The following is a 19786-nucleotide window of genomic DNA, read 5'->3' as shown; positions in this document are numbered from 1 at the left end:
TGAAATTCGAATATTATATTACATAATAACAAAGCAAAAAGAGTGTAAGATACAATATAGTAACTATTAAATTTTCAATTATAAACGTACAGGTTCATACGTTGGCAAGAAACACTTTTCGTTTACTTACATATACTCTGTTAGATTCGGGAATGTTAATTTTGTTTTTAGTCCATTCACATTTTGGAGCTGGTGCACCAGAAAGTGGAATGTTGATGTTGATTGGTTCTCCAGCACGAACTTTAATTTTACGGCCGACAATTCCATCAAGCCAGAGTTTGGGCTTTTCTTTCATTGGTTTAGCAGTAAATATGCTAGAAACATCGCTCGGTTTTCCGGCACCGGCAGCATTGACTGCCGATACTCTGTATTCGTATTGATGTCCTTCTTGAACTCTGTCATCATAAAATTCTGTATTTCTATTGGGCTCTTTGTTCAGATTAACCCATCTTCCAGTCGCCCTATCACGACGTTCTATATCATAACCTATGATTGGTGAACCTCCGTTGCTTATAGGAGCAGTCCATTTTATTCTGATATGGTCTTTGTCACTATCAACTAATTCTGGTTTGCCAGGTTTTCCAGGTACGTCTAAAATAATTATATGAAAAATAAAAATTGTGTATGTATGTTGCAATAAATAAATTACCATATTGGTTTCTAACAACAATGGGCTTCTCAGTCTCCAATGGATCTGAACGTCCTTGCATATTTTCTGCAAATACTCGGAATTCGTATTTGGTTCCTTCTAATAATCTGGGTACAACTGCATGTGTGTATTTAGGGTTAATGTAGTTAACTGCTGGTACCCAGCCACCGCCATGTGTCAAGTCGCGTTTTTCAATAACGTAGCCACTGAAATAGTTTGTAATATTATATAGTTGATTACATGAGTTTACTTTTATTTTTCGTAGGACACGGAACCAGACAATCAATCGACGGCACTCTTTCCATACAGTTTTACAAAAACAATCAAAGCAACATAAAAATAGCAAAGGTAGGAATGTTATTTACATACATACAATTTTTTCTGTCATAATGTTTATATAATGAATAGAAATAAATCCATGATATACTTACGTAATCTCACTACCACCATTATCTTTAGGTGGTTTCCATGATATTGTTACACTTTGAGCTGTAACTTCTTCATATTCAATTGGTTTTTGTGGAGGTCCAGGACGATCTAAAATTTTATTTAAGAGATTTTTCATTATCATCATAAAAGAACCATTTCAAAATATAATAACATACCCTTTTAATCTGCAAATGAGTGACATGTAGTGAAAAAGTAATTATTACTATAAAAAAGGAATTATATGTCTATTACAGTTGCTTACCAGACTATGGCGATTTGTTTTCCTATGTATGACTTTATTGAAACTTACCTAGTACAGTTACATGGAACGATCCTTCATCAATTCCCGAATTGTTTTTTAGCAATATGTGATATAAACCACTATCTGAACGTTTAACGTTCACAGTATGTATAGTTGTGTGATAGCCAATTGATGTAACAGTAGTACGTTCATCTGCTATCAATGGCTTACTTCCAACGCTCCATGTAACTAAAGGACATGGTTCACCAATGAAGTCCACATCAATATGTAAAATAAGTCCAGCTTTGATTCGAATATCGTTGAGAGGTGTTTTAATCTTTGGTGCCACTAAGAAAATAAATCAACTTTAAATTGTTAATTAATGTCAATGAGATCTGGTTTGATTGAAAAGTTTAAAAAAAGTCGAATTGAAATTTATGATAAATTGAAACTTTGTACAACTTACGAAATCGAGCTTTCGCTGTAACTAAATCAGATGGTTCCGATGGTTCACTCTGTCCAGCAGTATTAGAGGCAATTACTCTAAATTCGTAGTCTTGTCCTTCTGTTAAATCAGGTACTGTAGCAATATTTTTGCTCGCTGGAACATGCACAGCATTTGTCCAGTAAGGACTGCCTTTTTCTTTTTTCTGAATAATATATCCAGTAATCGGAGAACCACCGTCACTTTTCGGTGGAGTCCATTCAAGGTCAACATGATCTTTATCCCAATCAGTAACAGCTGGTTTGCCAGGAGCAGAAGGTTCATCTAAAATATGATTTCATGTTATTGGTAACTATTTTTCACTACAATATTCGCCTTACCAAATTCATTTTTGGCAATAATACTTTTTGGTGTTTCTAATGGTTCTGATTCACCTACTGCGTTTACAGCTTTTACTCGGAAGTAATATTCCTTACGATGAATCAATCTTGTGATGTCGTGCGAGGTGATAGTTGCCATGCCAGCATCTGACCATGTTCCCCGTGATACATCCATTTTTTCAATAATATAATGTAAAATAGGTGATCCTCCATCATCCATTGGTACCTTCCAGGAAATTCTAGCGCTGTCTTTCGTAACACTAGTGATGTCTAGAGGTGGTTGTGGTGGAGTAGGTTTATCTATTACAGTGACTTGGGCAGATGCTGTGAAGCTTCCCAAATCATTAGTTAGTGTCAATGTATATCTTCCTGCGTCCGATCTCAAAGAAGAAGAAACATCGAAGGACACTTTATTGTTGTAGACAGCCATATCAATTCTGTCACTTGAATTAATTTGTTTACCATTTACGGTCCATTTAGCAACAGGTTTAGGTGATGCTTCGATAGGAATGGTCCATCCAAAACGCTGCCCCGCTTTAACAGTAATATCCTCCAACAAATTTTTGTTAAATATGGGAGCTTGGAATCTGGGTTTAGCTGTAATGGGAAGACTTGCTTCACTAGGCTCACTGTGGCCTCCTTTATTCACGGCTATAACTCTGAATTCATATTCCTCTCCTTCAATTAAATTGGGTACTGTTGCTTTAGTTGTTTTACCAGGTACTTCACAAACTCTTTCCCATGTTCTGAAATAAATAGATATCTTATCGAGTAATCTTTGCATGTACATTAAATTACTTACCCATGTCTAGGTCGCTTTTCAATAATGTATTCAGTTATAGGAGCACCACCATCTTTCTTAGGGGCTGTCCATTCAATGTCTACATGATCTTTATCCCAGTCTGTGGCTTGTGGAGCACCGGGTCTGTCTGGTTTATTAAAGGGATCTTTAGCTGTGATAGATTCAGTTGTCTGCAAGGGAGCCGAATCTCCTTCTTTATTGACCGCTTTCACCCTAAACTGATAGTCGTGTCCTTCACTTAAATGGTCAACACGCATAGATGTACCTACGGCCTCTCCACATGGTACCCATCTCATGTTCTCCGTATCTAGTTTTTCTACAGTGTAATGTGTAATTTCTGATCCACCATTGTCTTTTGGTGGTTTCCAGTGGAGAGTTATAGAGCTTTTAGTAATATTATCAGCTTTGAGAGGACCTTCTGGAGGAGTAGGAATGTCGAGTACAGTAACTTTAACTGTCGCTACATCTTTACCATTAATATTTTTCGCAGTAAGAGTATATGATCCACTATCAGATCTCTTGGCATCTATAATCTTTATATTCGTTTTGTAATCTTCATTTATAATTTTAACGCGCTCATTGTTGAATAAGAGATCATCTTTATGTTTCCATTCTTTTGATGGAGGAGGTTCTCCGATAACAGGAACATTGAATTCGATGGAGGATCCAACTTTAATTTTAAGATCTGTGAAGTAGTTTCTATCAATTTTAGGGGCAACTGCAAAAAAATATAAATTTAATGCTTTATATTAATCACTCCCACTATACTTACGGTTTTTAGGTCTGGCAACATGCACCTTTGATGCATCACTTGCATCCCCAGGTCCGGCTTTATTTACAGCTCTAACTCTAAATTCATATGGAGTTCCTTCTATAAGATCCTTAACTTTCCCCTTAGGAATATCTCCTTCAGTTTCAGCACATTTTTCCCAATTAGGATTATATTTATCACGTTTTTCAATTATATATCCAGTGATGGGCGAGCCTCCATCATTTTCTGGCTTGTTCCACTTAAGTTCAACAAAATCTTTGTCATAGTCAATAATTTCAGGTGCACTTGTTTTACCAGGCTCGTCATAGGGATTCTTGGCTTCTACAGCTTGACTTGTTTGTACGGGTTCTGATTTACCCTGTCTATTAACAGCTCTGACTCTAAATTTATATTTATGACCCGATACTAAAGCTTCAATAGCTAAAGATGTTTCTGGTCCATCAGTTTCTCCAGCTTGTACCCAGCGGCCTAAAGCTTCATCCATTTTTTCTACAATGTATCTTTCAACGGGTTGCCCACCGTCGTCAGCAGGTGGTTTCCAGCTGAGTTTAGCCCCATTAGCATGGATATCAGACACTTTTAGTGGCCCACCAGGTGGACTAGGTACATCAAGTATAATTACTTCAACATCAGCAATATCTTTACCATTAACATTTTCTGCCGTTATGGTATATGTTCCCGAATCAGCACGTGTTGCATTCCGTACACTTATTTTTGAAATATATTCTCCATGTTGTACCTTCATTCCATCACCAGATTTTAATTCTCTGTTTTTATTTAACCATTTAGTAGTAGGCATTGGTTCTCCAGAAACTTTGACATCGAAGCTAAAGTTTTGTCCCGCACGAATTTTAAGTTTATTAAGATTAGTTCTATCAATCATTGGTGCCATATTACGAGGCTTAGCTATGATAATTGGAGTTTCATTACTTGGTTCACCGGGCCCTGCTGCATTGACGGCTTTCACTCGGAATTGATAAGGCTGTCCTTCTATAAGATCTGCTACAGTAGCTTTAAGTTGATCAGCTGGCACTTCAATAGCTTTTTCCCAGTCGCCAAACTTATCTTTCTTTTCAATGATATATCCAGTGATAGGTGAACCACCATCATCTTTTGGGGAAGTCCAAGCCAAATCAACGTGGTCTTTATCCCAATCAGTAGCTTTGAGGTGACCTGGGGCACCAGGTTCGTCAAATGGATTTTTAGCAAGTATAGTTTGTTCACTTTCTAATGGTTTAGATTCTCCTTCAGAATTCACAGCTGTCACTCTAAATTTATATTCATGGTTTGGAGTAAGACCAGTTACTTCAAAATTAGGTTCTGTAGCTCTTCCACATGGAACCCAGCAACCCGTTTCCGGATCCATTCGATCGATTTGATAATATTCTATTGGGACACCACCATCATCTTTAGGTCTCTTCCATTTAAGTTTACATCCGTTTTTGTTAACATCAGATATTTGTAATGGTCCTTGGGGTGGAGTAGGTTTGTCGGTAACCGTAACATTGATTACATGTGTATCTTTTCCAGAACTATTAGAAGCTGTAATTTTGTATTCACCAGTGTCATCACGATTAACAGGACGAATAGCCATTTTGGTGTTATAGTCCACATTGTCAATTGTTGTACGATTATCATTCTTTAGAACAGTACCTTGGAAGCGCCATTCAACTGATGGAGGTGGTTCACCAATAATGTTTGCTTCAAATTTAAGTGGTGATCCTACAGAAAGAGTGACATCGTGAAGATATCGTCTGTCAATTTTCGGTGCCACTGTAAATAAAACAAAATAATATATTTTTTGAGTCTACTTTGTAAAATTTACTTACAGAACCGTGGTTTAGCAATAAATATTTTACTTGCATCAGAAGGCATACTTAACCCAGCTTCATTTATTGCTATCACTCTGAATTGATATTCATTTCCTTCGATTAGGCCTGAAATAGTTGCTGTAGGTATGGAACTAGTAGTTTCAAGAGCTTTTTCCCAAATGGGACTATATTTATCTTTCATTTCAATTATGTAACCTGTAATAGGTGATCCACCATCTGAAACTGGTTCGATCCATTTGAGATCGACATGATTAGCTGACCAATCTGTTGGTTCTGGGGTTCCAGGTCTACCAGCAATTGCTGTGATAAGAAAAGTTGTAATAATACTATGTTTACATTTATCTAAATACTTACTGTAAGGATCTTTAGCAACAATAGAACCGAGCGTTTCAAGCGGCTCAGATTCACCTTCTTTATTAACGGCTTTTACTCTGAATTTATATTCATGTCCAGGTGTTAAGCCGTCTACCTTCATTTCCGGTACAGCACCGGAAACTTTACCAACTGGCAGCCATATTCCTGTTTCAGTATCGAACTTTTCCACTACGTAGCTTTCAATTGGCTCACCTCCATCATCTTTTGGTTTTTTCCACTTCAAAGTGCACTTATCCTTATGGATATCTGACACTTCTAAAGGACCCTCAGGTTGTCCTGGTTTTGCTGATGACAAATTGGATTACAAATATGAAAACAAATGAAATATAAAAAATGACTGAATATGTATAATATACTTACAAACCACAGTGATTTCGATTTCAGCCTGATCTTGTCCATATTTGTTCATTGCAACAATTTTATAAACTCCAGAATCCTTGCGTTCGGGTTTATCGTTAAATAGTTTGGAGTTATATGGAATATTATCAACGTGTTTATAAGAGGTTTGACATAACGTTTTGCCATCTTGATACCATGAAACTTCAGGTGCTGGTTCGCCACTAATTTTAACATCAATGTAGATAGGTTCCCCTTCTTTTACTGTTATATTAAACAAGTTGCGTTGATCAATCTTTGGAGCCACTGTAACACAAAAACTATGAATGAATTTAATTAATCAATGGTGGCATTCAGCAAACGAAACCATACGTCCCAAACTCAACACGTTTTGTAGCGAACGCCACGTTAATGAGCGCTTTTAATTGATGCAGCGGTAGTGGAAGTGACAAGTGAAAAAGAGAACAAAAACTGAGACAAAGCCAGGGCTCCTTGGATTATTCTTCATAACATCGTTTTGAATTATAATGTCCACTTTTTATACATATGAGACTGGCTGAGCGATGGATACATCTCGTAATTAAAAAAAAACTAGATAAAGTACCATCACATTTATCACTTATAATATAATACTTCTTATATTAAAAAAAAAATTATTTTTTTTTGAATAAACTAAACTAACAATTGATAGAAATGAAAAATGACTTGACAGCGAGCGTTCAACAGTTCTCGAGCACTACTGCATGTGACCAATAATAAATAAATCTTTGATTCCAATAAAATAATACTAAGTTAAAAAACAAAATTTAACATTTAAAACATATTTAGCAGTTTTCACAGAAAATAAATTTTTTGGTTTTCATCAGCAATATGTGACTCGCGTCTTGTATATGGTATTGGTAGATATTAAGTAAATGTCTTTGTCTCTATGATAATGTTCTTCTCTTACCAAACATTTGAAAGATGACTAGCCAATATTTATTTATTATAATTTGAATTGATTCCAGTAGATCTTATAGCTCAATTACATAACTGTCAATAATTCTTTGGAGAAAAGTTATTTTGAAAATTTATATCAGACAAAAAGGTATTCTGAAAATATACATCAGACATCTTACAAAAAGTGAATATTAGAAATTGAACTAATTTTGATCACTTTGAGGCTAATGAATCAAGTCTGAAGCCAACAAAGTTCATACTTTCCTCGACTCTTGCTTCTCTACTAATTCATTTTTAGGGAATTTAGTTCAATTCATTATCATATTATACGAGTAATATGATTTTCAAACTAAATTAAGCTTATTAATTATAGTCCTACTAAATTCTCAACTAGTTTTACTTACATCGTCTAGGCTTCGTAATCACTGATTGAGATGGTTGACTTGGCTCGCCAGGACCTGCAGCATTTACAGCACGTACTCTGAATTCATATTCAACACCTTCATCCAAAGTGTCTGCAGTGCCTTTTGTTTCATATGGTCCGGTTTCACCTACTTTTATCCATTTTGGAGTTCCTTTTTCTCTTTTTTCAATAATATATCCAGTGATAGGAGATCCACCATCATTCACAGGTGGAGTCCATCTTAGATCTACCCGGTCCTTATCCCAATCTGTTACTTCACACTTGCCAGGAGCACCAGGTTCGTCAAATGGATTCTTAGCCACTATTGTTTGATCTGCTTCCAACGGTTCAGATTCACCTTCCGCATTGACGGCAGAAACTCTAAATTTGTATTCTTGTCCAGGCTCTAGGTTGTTTAGTTCAATTTTAGGATCTTTAGCCCTTCCAGCTGATACCCATCGGCCGGTAGATGTATCCATTTTTTCAACAGAATAATATTCAATTGGAACTCCTCCATCATCTTGTGGGGGATTCCATTTAAGAGTACATCCTTCTTTATGAACATCGCTAATTTTCAGAGGTCCTTCTGGCTTAGAAGGTTTGTCCAAAACTTTAATCTCAATGCTTGCTTCATCTCTTCCTGAATCATTTTCTGCTTTAAGGGTTAATGTACCAGTGTGTACTCTTTTAGCCACCCCGATCACTAGTTTTGTTTTATAATCCTCCAAATCTATAGTAATATCATCTCGATTTTCAATACGAGCTTTGTTGAGAAACCAGGTTTTTATTGGTGGTGGTTCACCACTAACTTTAACATCTAATCGAATATGCTGACCAGCTTTAATTGTAAGGTCTCTAAGATTGGTACGATCGATTTTAGGTGCAACAAATCTGTCTTTAGCTGTAATTGTTTCAGAAGGTTGTGAAGGCTTACTCTCACCTCCTTTGTTAACAGCTTTAACTCTGAACTGGTATTTCTGTCCTTCCTGTAAATCAGGTACCCTAGCTTCAGTTTTGTTACCAGGTACTTCAAGAGCTTTTTGCCATTTACCTGTAACAGGATCTTTCTTTTCTACAATATACTTTTCAATCTGTGCACCTCCGTCATTCTTAGGAGGAGTCCATTTGAGGTCAGCGTGGTGTTTAGTCCAATCCTTAATGTCTGGTTTACCAGGAGCATTAGGTTCGGTGTACGGATTCTTAGCAGTTGTTGGTACATCAGTAACTAAAGGATCTGATTCACCTTCAGAATTTATTGCCTTGACCCTGAATTGGTAATCTTTTCCTTCGTTAAGCCCAATAACGTCAGCTTCGGGTGTTTTTGTAGTAGTAACTGGTATCCACCGTCCACTTTCAACATCCATTCTTTCAACGACATATCCGCTAATTGGTTCTCCTCCGTCGTCTTCAGGTGCTTCCCATTTGAGTTTACAACCTTCTGCAGTAACATCAGATACTTTAAGAGGCCCTTTGGGCTTAGAAGGTTTAGCGATAATCTGAAGTTCAACATCGACTGTGTCTACGCCTGAATCATTTCTTGCTGTTACAGTATAAATACCAGTATCACTTCTTTGTACATTCTTGAATATGAAACTGGTATGATATTCCTCATTATCTATTTTAATTCTATCATTATTTCTTAGAGTTTGATCTTTCAATGTCCAAACAACAACTGGAGCTGGTTCACCTTTGACATCAGCTTCCAAACGTAATAATTGACCAGTGCGTAAAACTTTTTTCCCCAGATTTTTGCGATCAATTTTGGGAGCCACTACAAATAAAATTAATCAAGTTTTGACCACGTTGTCGTAAACTATATTCTATTAATCAATATACTTACAAAATCTTGGTTTAGCTATAACTGGTTTAGACGGATCACTTGGCTCACTAGGTCCAGCTTTGTTAACTGCAACAATACGAAATTCATATTCATGACCTTCTTCTACAGTTTCTACTCTTCCAATCGTTTTATCTCCGGGCACAGACGCTGCGTCGATCCATCCACGACCAGCCTTATCATGCATTTGAATAATATATTTTTGAATTGGCGCTCCTCCATCACTAACTGGAGGTTTCCATGACAGTTCGACGAAATCTTTGTCCCAGTCTTTAAGATCTGGACGACCTGGTTTACTAGGTTCATCTTTAATAAATAATTAATTATCATTATTATTTTTGAAGGAATGTAATCTACTTTCGAACTTACCAAATGGATTTTTGGCAATGATGGTTTTTTCGGTTTCAAGAGGTTCTGATTCACCTTCCTTATTTACAGCTTTAACTCTGAATTTATAAGGTTTACCTTCTTGTAATCCAGTGATATTTGCTTCGGGTTCTGTACTTCTTCCACATGGAATCCATTGACCAGTAAGTGGATCAAGTTTTTCAATTTCATAATGGTCAATAGGAGAACCACCATCATCATCTGGTTTGTTCCATTTGAGTTTACACTTATTTTTGGTAATATCACTAACTTCGAGGGGTCCTTTAGGTGCTTTAGGTTTACCAAGAACAGATATTTCAATTTCAGCTTCATCTATACCTACTTCATTTTTAGCAATAATGGTGTATTTTCCTGAATGCACACGTTTTCCTTTAAGTACAAAAAATTTAGTGTTGTAGTCTACATTAGTGATTCGAATTTCTTCAGTTGATTGTATTTCTTGACCATTAAATAGCCAAGTGACAGTTGGTGGAGGTTCACCTTGAATATTAATGTCCAAACTTATTGACAGGCCTGCTTTTATTGCTAGGGGCACTAAGTTTGTTCGATCTATGAGAGGTTTCACTAAAAATAAAATCAAATTTATTAGATATAAATAATAAAACACATGACTAGGTTCATAATATTTTCAAATCGTTTGTTGAAAATTCCTACTTACAGAATCTGGGTTTGGCTGTATGCCAGTTGGTTTGTTCAGAAGGATCAGATATACCAGCTTTGTTGACAGCTCTTATTCGGAATTTGTATTGATTGCCTTCTTCAAGTTTAGGTACAGTTCCATTACATTGCGGTCCAGTTTCAGCTACTTTCACAAATTGTCCTCCAAATTTATCCATTGCTTCGATAATATATCCAGTGATAGGGGATCCTCCATCTCTAACTGGTTTATCCCATTTAAGTTTAACAGACTTCTCATCCCAGTCGACTATTTCTGGAAGACCAGGTGGAGCCGAGATATCATATGGATTTTTGGCAACAATTGCTGTATCGTTCTCAAGAGGTTCTGATTCACCTTCTTCATTGACGGCTTTAACTCTAAAGTTGTATTTTTTGTTTGGTTCCAGCCCAGTAATTTCATGATCTAGTTTATCAGCATCAACAAAGCCTGCTGGTAACCAACGTCCTGTTTGAATATCCTGTTTCTCAATAACATAGCCAGTTATGGGTAAACCACCATCATCTTTAGGTTTATTCCATTTAAGTTTGCATCCTTCTTTGTGGACTTCTGTTACGTCAAGTGGTCCTTCTGGTTTTTCGGGCTTGTCTAATATAATAACTTCTACAGTAGCTTCATCAAAACCAGAATCATTTTCTGCTTTGAGAGTGTAAGTTCCCGTATCTTTTCTTTTTGTATCACTAAGAGTAAGTTTGGTGTTATAATCTTCGTTCTCAATTTTAACAGGACCGATGTTTTCAAGTGGTTTATGAGAAAAACTCCAAGTGCAAATTGGTGGAGGTTCACCTTTAACATCGACATCGTATTTAACGAGCTGTCCAGCTCGCACTTTGACTGTGTGCATTTTTTCACGATTAATTTGTGGACGTACTAAAAAAGGAATTGATTAAATTAATGAAAAAACAAACAAATTATATGAAAACTTACAATGTCTGGCTTTAGCTACATGAGGATTCGTAGCATCGCTAGGTTCACCTGGACCAGCTTTGTTAATCGCTCGAACACGAAACTGGTATGTGTTTCTTTCTTTTAGACCGGGTACACGTGCTTCACATGCTGGTGACTGATAGAAGGAATGAAATGAATAAATAAAATTTATCTTATACTGGCAATAATGAAATTTCAAAAATTACTTACATCTGTAGTATGAATTTCATCCCACGATGTAGAAAATTTCTCTTTCTTTTCAATAACATATCCAATAATTGGAGCACCTCCAGTATTTTTAGGTGGAGTCCATTTCAAATCTACTCGATCAACATCCCAGTCTATAATTTCAGGTACTCCGGGCTTACCCGGAATATCGTATGGATTCTTAGCAATAATAGAACCATCAGTTTCGAGTGGTTCAGATTCTCCTTCATCATTAATAGCTTTAACACGAAAATCATATTCATGTCCTTCTTGCAAACCTTTAACATCCATTTCGGTATCATTCGTTCTTCCAACTGGGACCCATCGACCAGTTTGTTTATCATATTTCTCTACTTGATAACCAGTTATAGGTTTACCACCATCATCTTCAGGTTTTTCCCATGTAAGTTTGCAACCACCTCTAGTAACATCGGTAACCTTAAGTGGACCTTTTGGTTTTGAGGGAGATGACAACACAGTCACCTCAACTTCAGCTTCATCAAATCCGTGTTCATTAACAGCTTTGATTTTGTATAGACCCGTATTTTTTCTAATAGAATTAGTAATATTAATTTTGGTATTATAATCGACATTTATAATTTCAATATTTCCTTCCGATTTGACCTCTTCATCATTGTGAAACCAAGTGCAAGTGGGAATCGGTTCACCTTTGATATCAATATCATACTTAATAGGTTTTCCAGCTCGCACGATTATGGGCTTAAGATTAGTTCTATCAATTCTAGGTTTAACTACAAAAGACAAAATATAATATTTAGTTTAACCTGAATGAAAAACATCAACTTACGTGCTCGGTGTTTTATAATTTGCATTTGAGATGCATCTGATGGAGTTCCTGGTCCAGCCTTGTTAACTGCTATCACACGAAACTGGTATTCACCACGTTCTTTTAAATCATCAACACGAGCTTCCAATTGGTCGGCGGGTACTTCAGTTGCTTTTTCCCAGTCAGGTTTGAATTTGTCTTTTTTTTCTATAATATATTTTTCAATTGGCGCTCCCCCATCGTTTTTGGGAGGAGTCCATTTAAGATTTACACCTTTGTTATCATAATCAATGATTTCTGGAGTACCCGGCTTACCAGAAGCATCTGAGAAAAAATTTTAAAAATACAGTTATCAGATCAAAAACTTTTATTTTTTAATTAATAGACCTTACCGAATGGATTCTTTGCTAGTACTGGCTTTTCAGATATAAGAGGATCAGAATCACCCTCTGCATTTACAGCTGTTACTTTAAATTTGTATTCAGAGCCTGGAATGAGTCCTGCAACCTCAAATTCTCCTTTACCATCAGGTGAAATTCTGTCTGCAGGCAAACGACCAACTCGTATCCATTTTCCAGTGGATACATCCATCTTTTCAATTTCATATTCTTTAATTGGACTACCTCCATCGTCTTCCGGTTTCTTCCAGCTAACTTTACATTTTTCTGCAGTCACATCAGATACTTCTAAAGGTCCTTCTGGAGCTGCTGGTTTACTTAGAACAGTCAGTTCAACAGTTTCCGTGTCTTTTCCGTTAACGTTTTCAATGATGAGTGTATATTTTCCCGAATCTTTACGAACGGTATTAATGAGTGTGAAATCTGTGTGGTAGTCAGAATTTTCAATTTTTATGCGCTCACTATTTGATAATGGAATGTCATCTCTCCACACCCATTTAACAGACGGTGGAGGTTCTCCCATAAAGTCAACTGCCCATTTGTGGGTACGACCAGCTTTGATAGTAATAGCTTTAAATGTTTCACGATCAATTCTTGGTTTTACTGTAAAATAAAACGATATATTTAGCTGGCACTTTTTCGAGAATTAAAATCCGTACGATATGTTGAAACGTCTCAATTCCAAAATATTTATGGAATAAACTTTGAAATCAGATTAAACTCCTGAAAATAGTCAATAAAATATAGAAAATAATCGAACCTAAACCTTTTTTTATTGTAGAGTTTCTCCTGGAATTTAAAATGAATATGAAAATCTAGTGATCAAATCAACTATCACTCCAACATAATTTCACCTAAGAAATGAGGCAAACAACTTTATATTGAAAATAATTGAGCAGAAAACAAAAATCGTTATTCTAAAATAATCGTAATTTCATAAGAAGCAATCTATTAGTATTTGAAGCATCAAAATATGCTTTAGGAATATTAACAACTCAAGCAAATCAAGCAAAAAATTCTTACAGTTTTTGTGTTTGCAGAGATGATTAGCGGTTGGTGCTGAAGGTACACTAGGCCCAGCTTTATTGTGTGCCCTGACACGGAACTGGTATACCATGTTTTCTTTCAAGCCAGAAACAACGATTTCAGGGGTATTGTCAGGAGTTTGAGCAACTTCAGACCAATCAACAGCAAATTTGTCTTTCATTTCTACTGTGTAGTGGGTAATTGGACGACCTCCATCACTATCAGGCTTGGACCATTTGAGACTTGCACTCTTGTTATCATAATCAAATATCTCAGGTTGTCCAGGAGCTCCGGGTTCATCATAAGGATTCTTTGCTAAGATGAAATCGTCAGTTTCCAGAGGTTCTGACTCTCCTTCTTTATTTTTAGCCCGAACTCTGAATTTATATTTTTTCTTAGGAGTCAAATTTTTGAATGTAAAATTGTTTTCATCGGGACCTACTTCCCCAGCAGGTATCCACCGTCCGGTATCCATATCCATTTTTTCCAGTACATAACCAGTGAGATCAGTACCGCCCATATCCTCTGGTTTTTGCCAAGCAACAGTAACATGGTCAGCACGAATTTCTTCAATTTTCATTGTTTTTGGAGGTGTAGGTTTGTCTAGTACTATGACCTCTGCAATACCTTCACAAGTCCCAGAACTATTGCTGAGTACTAGTCGGTATTTTCCACTATCTGCTCTTGTACATCTACGTACTGTAATAATGGTGTTTTTATCATACTTATCAATAGTAATTCTTTCTTCAAGATCTGGTTTTATTTCTTTTTTATCTAAAAACCATTGTACTTCTGGTTCTGGCTCTCCACCAAATTTAATATCGTATTTAACTACTTGTCCTTTCTTGATAATAATGTTATTTAGATCATTGCCAATGATGAATGGTTTGACGAATCTGCATTTAGCTATAATAGGCTTAGTAGGATCGCTCGGTTCGCCTGGTCCAGCTTTATTTATAGCCCTTACTCTAAATTCATACTGACTATTCTCTTTTAGTTTAGGTACTGTGCCTTTAAGTTGATCACCAGGTACTTCAACGCCAGATTTCCAATCCTTAGCGAATTTTTCTTTGTACTCAATAACGTAGCCAGTAATGGGAACTCCTCCATCACTATCTGGTACTTTCCAAGTTAAATCTGCATGATCAACATCCCAATCAACAACTTCTACATCTTTAGGTTTGCTTGCTTCATCTGAAATATTCCTTAGTTGATAAGTAACTATTTGTTTCAACTTAGGTGTTGCTAACACTTTTCTAATATAATAATGGATTTTTCATATATTTTTGATTCGTTCAAAGCTATATAAGAATATGATGTTTTGATATGTTTCAACATATTTATAAAATTTAATAAATCTACAGTAAGTAAATCTATTTAACTGAACAATATCAAAAGCTATAGTCGTATTAATAACGACGAATTAATGTATCACAAATTTAAATGAAAAAATTTTCCGTGAAATAAATTGAGACATTTATTGGAAAGTAGAAATAGATAACAACAAAGTAATCTTGTATCTGTAATAGGTGGCCGCTGACATTGCAGTAACTCACTAATCATTTCGTATAATTTCAAACGATAACTGTGTTTCCACAAGAACTCACCATCTCACAAAAAAATCATTGTGAATGCATGAATGAGTTAAACATTGTCTTTTACACCAAATACACTCCGATTCAGTTTCTACATCTAAATAGTTAATTTTGCTTAATAATTTGAATAACCTACAAAACAATCTTTTTTCAATTTTCAATTTCCAATAGTTTAATATATTTCTTAAATTTATTTTTATAGTCTTACAAGATGTATTAAATTATCAAATCAGCAATGGAACAAATAATTAGTTATCAAATATCACAAATTAATTAAGGTAAATACGCAAAACTAACATAACGAAAATATTAACAGTTACAAATATTATATCATTTAGGAATTATCTATGAAAATTTATTAAACTTCATGAAAATTCAGAAAATACAAGAAATACTAGTTCGCATTACAGTCCCAACAAATTGGAGTGAGAAAATAACAATGTTTTGGATTTTGTCCTGTCATCCAAATTTAAGGTGTTAGCAACACTTAAGACAACAATATAACAAATAAAATTAACAAATGGTGACTAGAATCGAAATACAAGGGTTTAAGAATTGTATTTTATAGATTGGATGTACATTAAAATGCAGTAGTAACTCACATACAAGATGATCACAATGATATATCGTTTTTTTTAAATACGAATATCCATATCAGACGATAATATTTCAAATTTCAAGTTGCCAAATAATTAATTTTTGGTTATACAATGCGGTCCATATGTATGGAATAAATTCAAATTTAGCGTTATTATGTGAAAAGAACCAAAAACATGTCAATTTTTATTTTTAAATTGACAATTTACAGTATAAAAATATCATTTTCCTCTAGCATCCCCTTGAAACTTTTGAATAAAAAAGCAGGTCGTGTGGTACCTTGTTGGAAAGGGATGTTAGTCCTCTGTACGGCAATATAAAACTTTTCAAATTTAGTGCAATCATAACTGAGAAAATTTTTGCGATGTAAAATTTTGAAAATGTCCAAAATGACCACCATTCACTTCTTGACAATAAACGAGGCGATTTTGGAATTCTCGTACATTTTGTATGACCTCAGGGGTTATTCTGTTAAATTCTTCGGTTATCCTAACTTTTAAATCAGAAATATTGTCTGGTCTATTAAAATATACTTAAGAAACGATCAGGTATTTTCGTATCTGTTCTGCTAAACATCAGGAAAAAAATGTTTAGCGGGCTGCGGTCAGTTACTTATTTAAAGTTACTAAAAGACGTCAGTATAATATTTGTGCGCGTATTAAATTTAATTATGGTTCATTTGTTCGAGACTCAAAGTATATACATTTTAATTATGATTGTTTGTAGTATGTGTGTATGTGAATTTTTTAATAATAAATACCCTTGTCAACACGTTTCGCAGCCTACAGTTTACAAAATTGATATAAAGTTTCGTGAAAGTGTAAGAAATATTGAAATTTTGAGAGTTTTGCATAAAGAAAAATATCACCTTTACACAGTTTAGTTGGTTCAGTTCAGTTGAATGAAGATGATCCTGATGAAAGGCAAGAATTCTGTGAATTGATGATAGACAGAATGAACGCAGATTTGTAGCTTATAAACAAAATATTTTTTTCTGATGAAGCGATGTTTCATTTAAACTAAACGTATAATAACTAAAATTTTTGATATTGGAGCATAGAAAATCCTCACTGGATGTGTGAGGCTCACACTCAATATCCTAAAAAAGTGAACGTTTGGGCTGGTATCATCAACAATAAAATTATTGGGCTCAATTTTTTGACAGCACAGTTAATTATATAAAGTTATATAAAGTATATTTCAATAGACCAGACAATATTGCTAATTTCAAAGTTAGGATAACGGAAGAATTTAACAAAAACTCCTGAGGTCATATAAAATGTATGAGAATTCCAAAATGGTTGTCATTTTAAACATTCAATTTAATTGTGAAGTAAATTATAAACATTATGCGACATTATTATCTTCTTCTAGACACATTATCAAAAATTAATTTTCTTAGTTATGATTGGACCAAATAGCTGAACAGAGGACCTAAAATCCCTTTTCAACAAAGTGCCCAAAACCCTGTTCTTATTTAAAATTTTCGAGAGAGTACTTATAATTCAGAGGGGGTACTGAAGGGGCATATTATTTTCATACTGTAAATTGTCAATTTCAGAATAAAAATTGACCTGTTTTAGGTTTTTTTCACTTCGTACATAATACGCTAAAATTGAGTTTATTCCATACATATGGATCGCATTGTATGTTTCAACAATTGCCATATATATTATTTTTAAATATGTGAAAAAATAATAGCATAAAGTAGGTATTTGCCATCAAAAACTATCTGAAATAATAACAGGGCTCAATATAATTTTTTTCATATTATCATGAGCGGTGTAATAATTTTTATAATCCCTGTGGCCTGTTTGGATAAAAAAAGAGTAATTTCTAATCTTGAGAATGACATTAAGCAATGTGCAGTGGGTTATAATTGAAAAATTAAACTATAATAAAAAATCAAGAGGAAACTACATTTTTTGCAAATTCTATTAATTATTTAGTTATTTGCTTGAAAGTTTTTTGTCATGTCATACTAAAAATAACGTATTAATGTTTGTTTTTGACCTTCCAGAACAAAATAACTGAAAAAAAAAATGATGAAAAAGATGAAAAAAACAAAGAGAATCTTAGTATTTTCAAGGATGATTCTGTATTTTTGTATTTGCTTCCATCTCAATTTTTTATTATCATAACTAAATCTATATTTAAATAAGATTAATTTTCTTGATGTAACACTAAAAAAATTAAGAATAACGTTAACATGAAGTTTAGTCTTAGAAAAGGTCAGCGATTATAAATTTGGTCGATAAACCAATTTAGGTGTACAGCTATTGAAAAAGCAAACAATTAATGAAAAAAGTGTCTATCTTCACTATATGTACGAGTACAAAGATTTTCTTAGTTTAGTAGTCTTAAATCTAAAGACAACAAAAACAAAAAATAATATTATATCGGAAGTTATTGTAAAAATATAAAAATCCTTGAAACCGAATCAAGTTCAATAAAGAAAATTGTTTTGAGTTTATGTACATAAAAAGGAAAAAATACTTACCCCAAGGGTCTTTAGCTAATACTGGTTTACCGAAAGTAGCAGGTTCACTAGGACCAAGCGCATTTACAGCCCTGATTCTGAATTTATATTCCTTCTTAGGAGTCAGTTTCTCTACTTTGTATGTGGTTAGCTCGTTAGCTTTCACTTCACCAACATTTTCCCAACCACCTGTAATGAAATTAAGATTTTCACGGCTCTTAGAGTTAATAAATGGGACAAGACTGGTTTAATAAAGGAGACTAATTAAAAGCTACGAGCAACGAGTAACTATACTCCCGCAAAATTAAACAAAGCACCTTGTAAAAAAGCTATTGTAGCTACTAAATTTTTGTATTAAACTTTAGTGGAACTTACTTTTGAGAGATAAATCTTGTCTTTCAACGATGTAATGTAAAAGAGGAGATCCGCCGTTATCTTTTGGTGTTTTCCACGATACCTTACAGTTATCTTGAAAGACATCGGTTACGTTAACATCTTCTGGTGGAGTGGGCACATCTTGCATTATAATGTTCACATCTTTAATGTCTTCTCCTTGTCCATTAGAAAGTTTAATTTGGTAAGGGCCAGATTGATTTCTTGTAGGTTTCTTAATTTTGAACGTTACTTTATCATCTGTGATTACAGTCTCTACATCTTTTACTGGAAGTACCTTTCCATCCTTGATTAATTTAGCCTCCAAAAGAGTTTGTCTTGTTCCCTCAACTACAAAAGAAATCAGTGGAAAATAGCCATAAAAGAAGAACTATAAGTATTATCAAGGGATGAAACATGAGAACAGGTAGAACTATCAGAGGACAAGAAATCAATTGAGTAAAAATGGATTTCTAGAAATAAATCTTACTAGCTATGGTAATTTATGTAAGTTGATCAAAACAGCGATTTTAAATGAAAGCCTTGATGAATATATTTATATGTGAGAAAAGAACTTATCTGAATTGTTAAAATTGTACTTCTTGCTGTTGGTACAGAGAATTTAACTCGATCATAGTTTAAAAAAAACATCTAATCATTGCATTTATGAAGGTTATGTAAATAAAAATGCTATTTGATTTATTTACAGTGATAGACGCCAAGTATTTTGTTGCTCTAGAAATTTTAAGGATTCTAAAACTGGAAAGATGTTTTTAATTCAAATAAGTTCTAAACAAGTCTAAATAGTGGTTCTGGACCACAAATAATGAACTCAATTGTACACTGGTACACAACTGGTACACTAGCAGATCCAAATGATATAATATCAGGTGAA

The 19786-nt window shown here is 34.5% G+C and overlaps 1 protein-coding gene across 22 annotated transcripts in view; it reads right to left on the bottom strand.

Annotated features, from left to right (window-relative positions):
- The window catches only part of LOC130900794 (twitchin), an 81964-nt gene that overhangs the window by 9618 nt on the left and 52560 nt on the right, over window positions 1-19786 (bottom strand). For 20 of the 22 annotated variants that reach the window (XM_057811669.1, XM_057811776.1, XM_057811784.1 and 17 more), the window contains 22 exons: window positions 18895-19242; window positions 18541-18708; window positions 13846-15042; window positions 12817-13425; window positions 12446-12748; window positions 11641-12389; window positions 11431-11566; window positions 10486-11373; window positions 9810-10391; window positions 9444-9746; window positions 7605-9374; window positions 6286-6567; window positions 5905-6210; window positions 5548-5850; window positions 3719-5491; window positions 2947-3664; window positions 2145-2890; window positions 1786-2088; window positions 1389-1667; window positions 1081-1186; window positions 650-855; window positions 131-591 (listed from right to left, as the gene is read on the bottom strand). In XM_057811669.1, coding sequence (XP_057667652.1) covers window positions 131-591; window positions 650-855; window positions 1081-1186; window positions 1389-1667; window positions 1786-2088; window positions 2145-2890; window positions 2947-3664; window positions 3719-5491; window positions 5548-5850; window positions 5905-6210; window positions 6286-6567; window positions 7605-9374; window positions 9444-9746; window positions 9810-10391; window positions 10486-11373; window positions 11431-11566; window positions 11641-12389; window positions 12446-12748; window positions 12817-13425; window positions 13846-15042; window positions 18541-18708; window positions 18895-19242 — 12536 coding nt within the window. The remainder of the gene's footprint in view (window positions 1-130; window positions 592-649; window positions 856-1080; window positions 1187-1388; window positions 1668-1785; window positions 2089-2144; window positions 2891-2946; window positions 3665-3718; window positions 5492-5547; window positions 5851-5904; window positions 6211-6285; window positions 6568-7604; window positions 9375-9443; window positions 9747-9809; window positions 10392-10485; window positions 11374-11430; window positions 11567-11640; window positions 12390-12445; window positions 12749-12816; window positions 13426-13845; window positions 15043-18540; window positions 18709-18894; window positions 19243-19786) is intronic. The other 2 variants (XM_057811792.1, XM_057811835.1) reach the window with 1 other exon arrangement.

Source organism: Diorhabda carinulata, chromosome 1 (assembly GCF_026250575.1).
Source record: "Diorhabda carinulata isolate Delta chromosome 1, icDioCari1.1, whole genome shotgun sequence".
Lineage (NCBI taxonomy): Eukaryota > Metazoa > Arthropoda > Insecta > Coleoptera > Chrysomelidae > Diorhabda > Diorhabda carinulata.
Note: the sequence above shows the minus strand (reverse complement) of the source record. Positions and strands in the feature narration are given on the sequence as shown.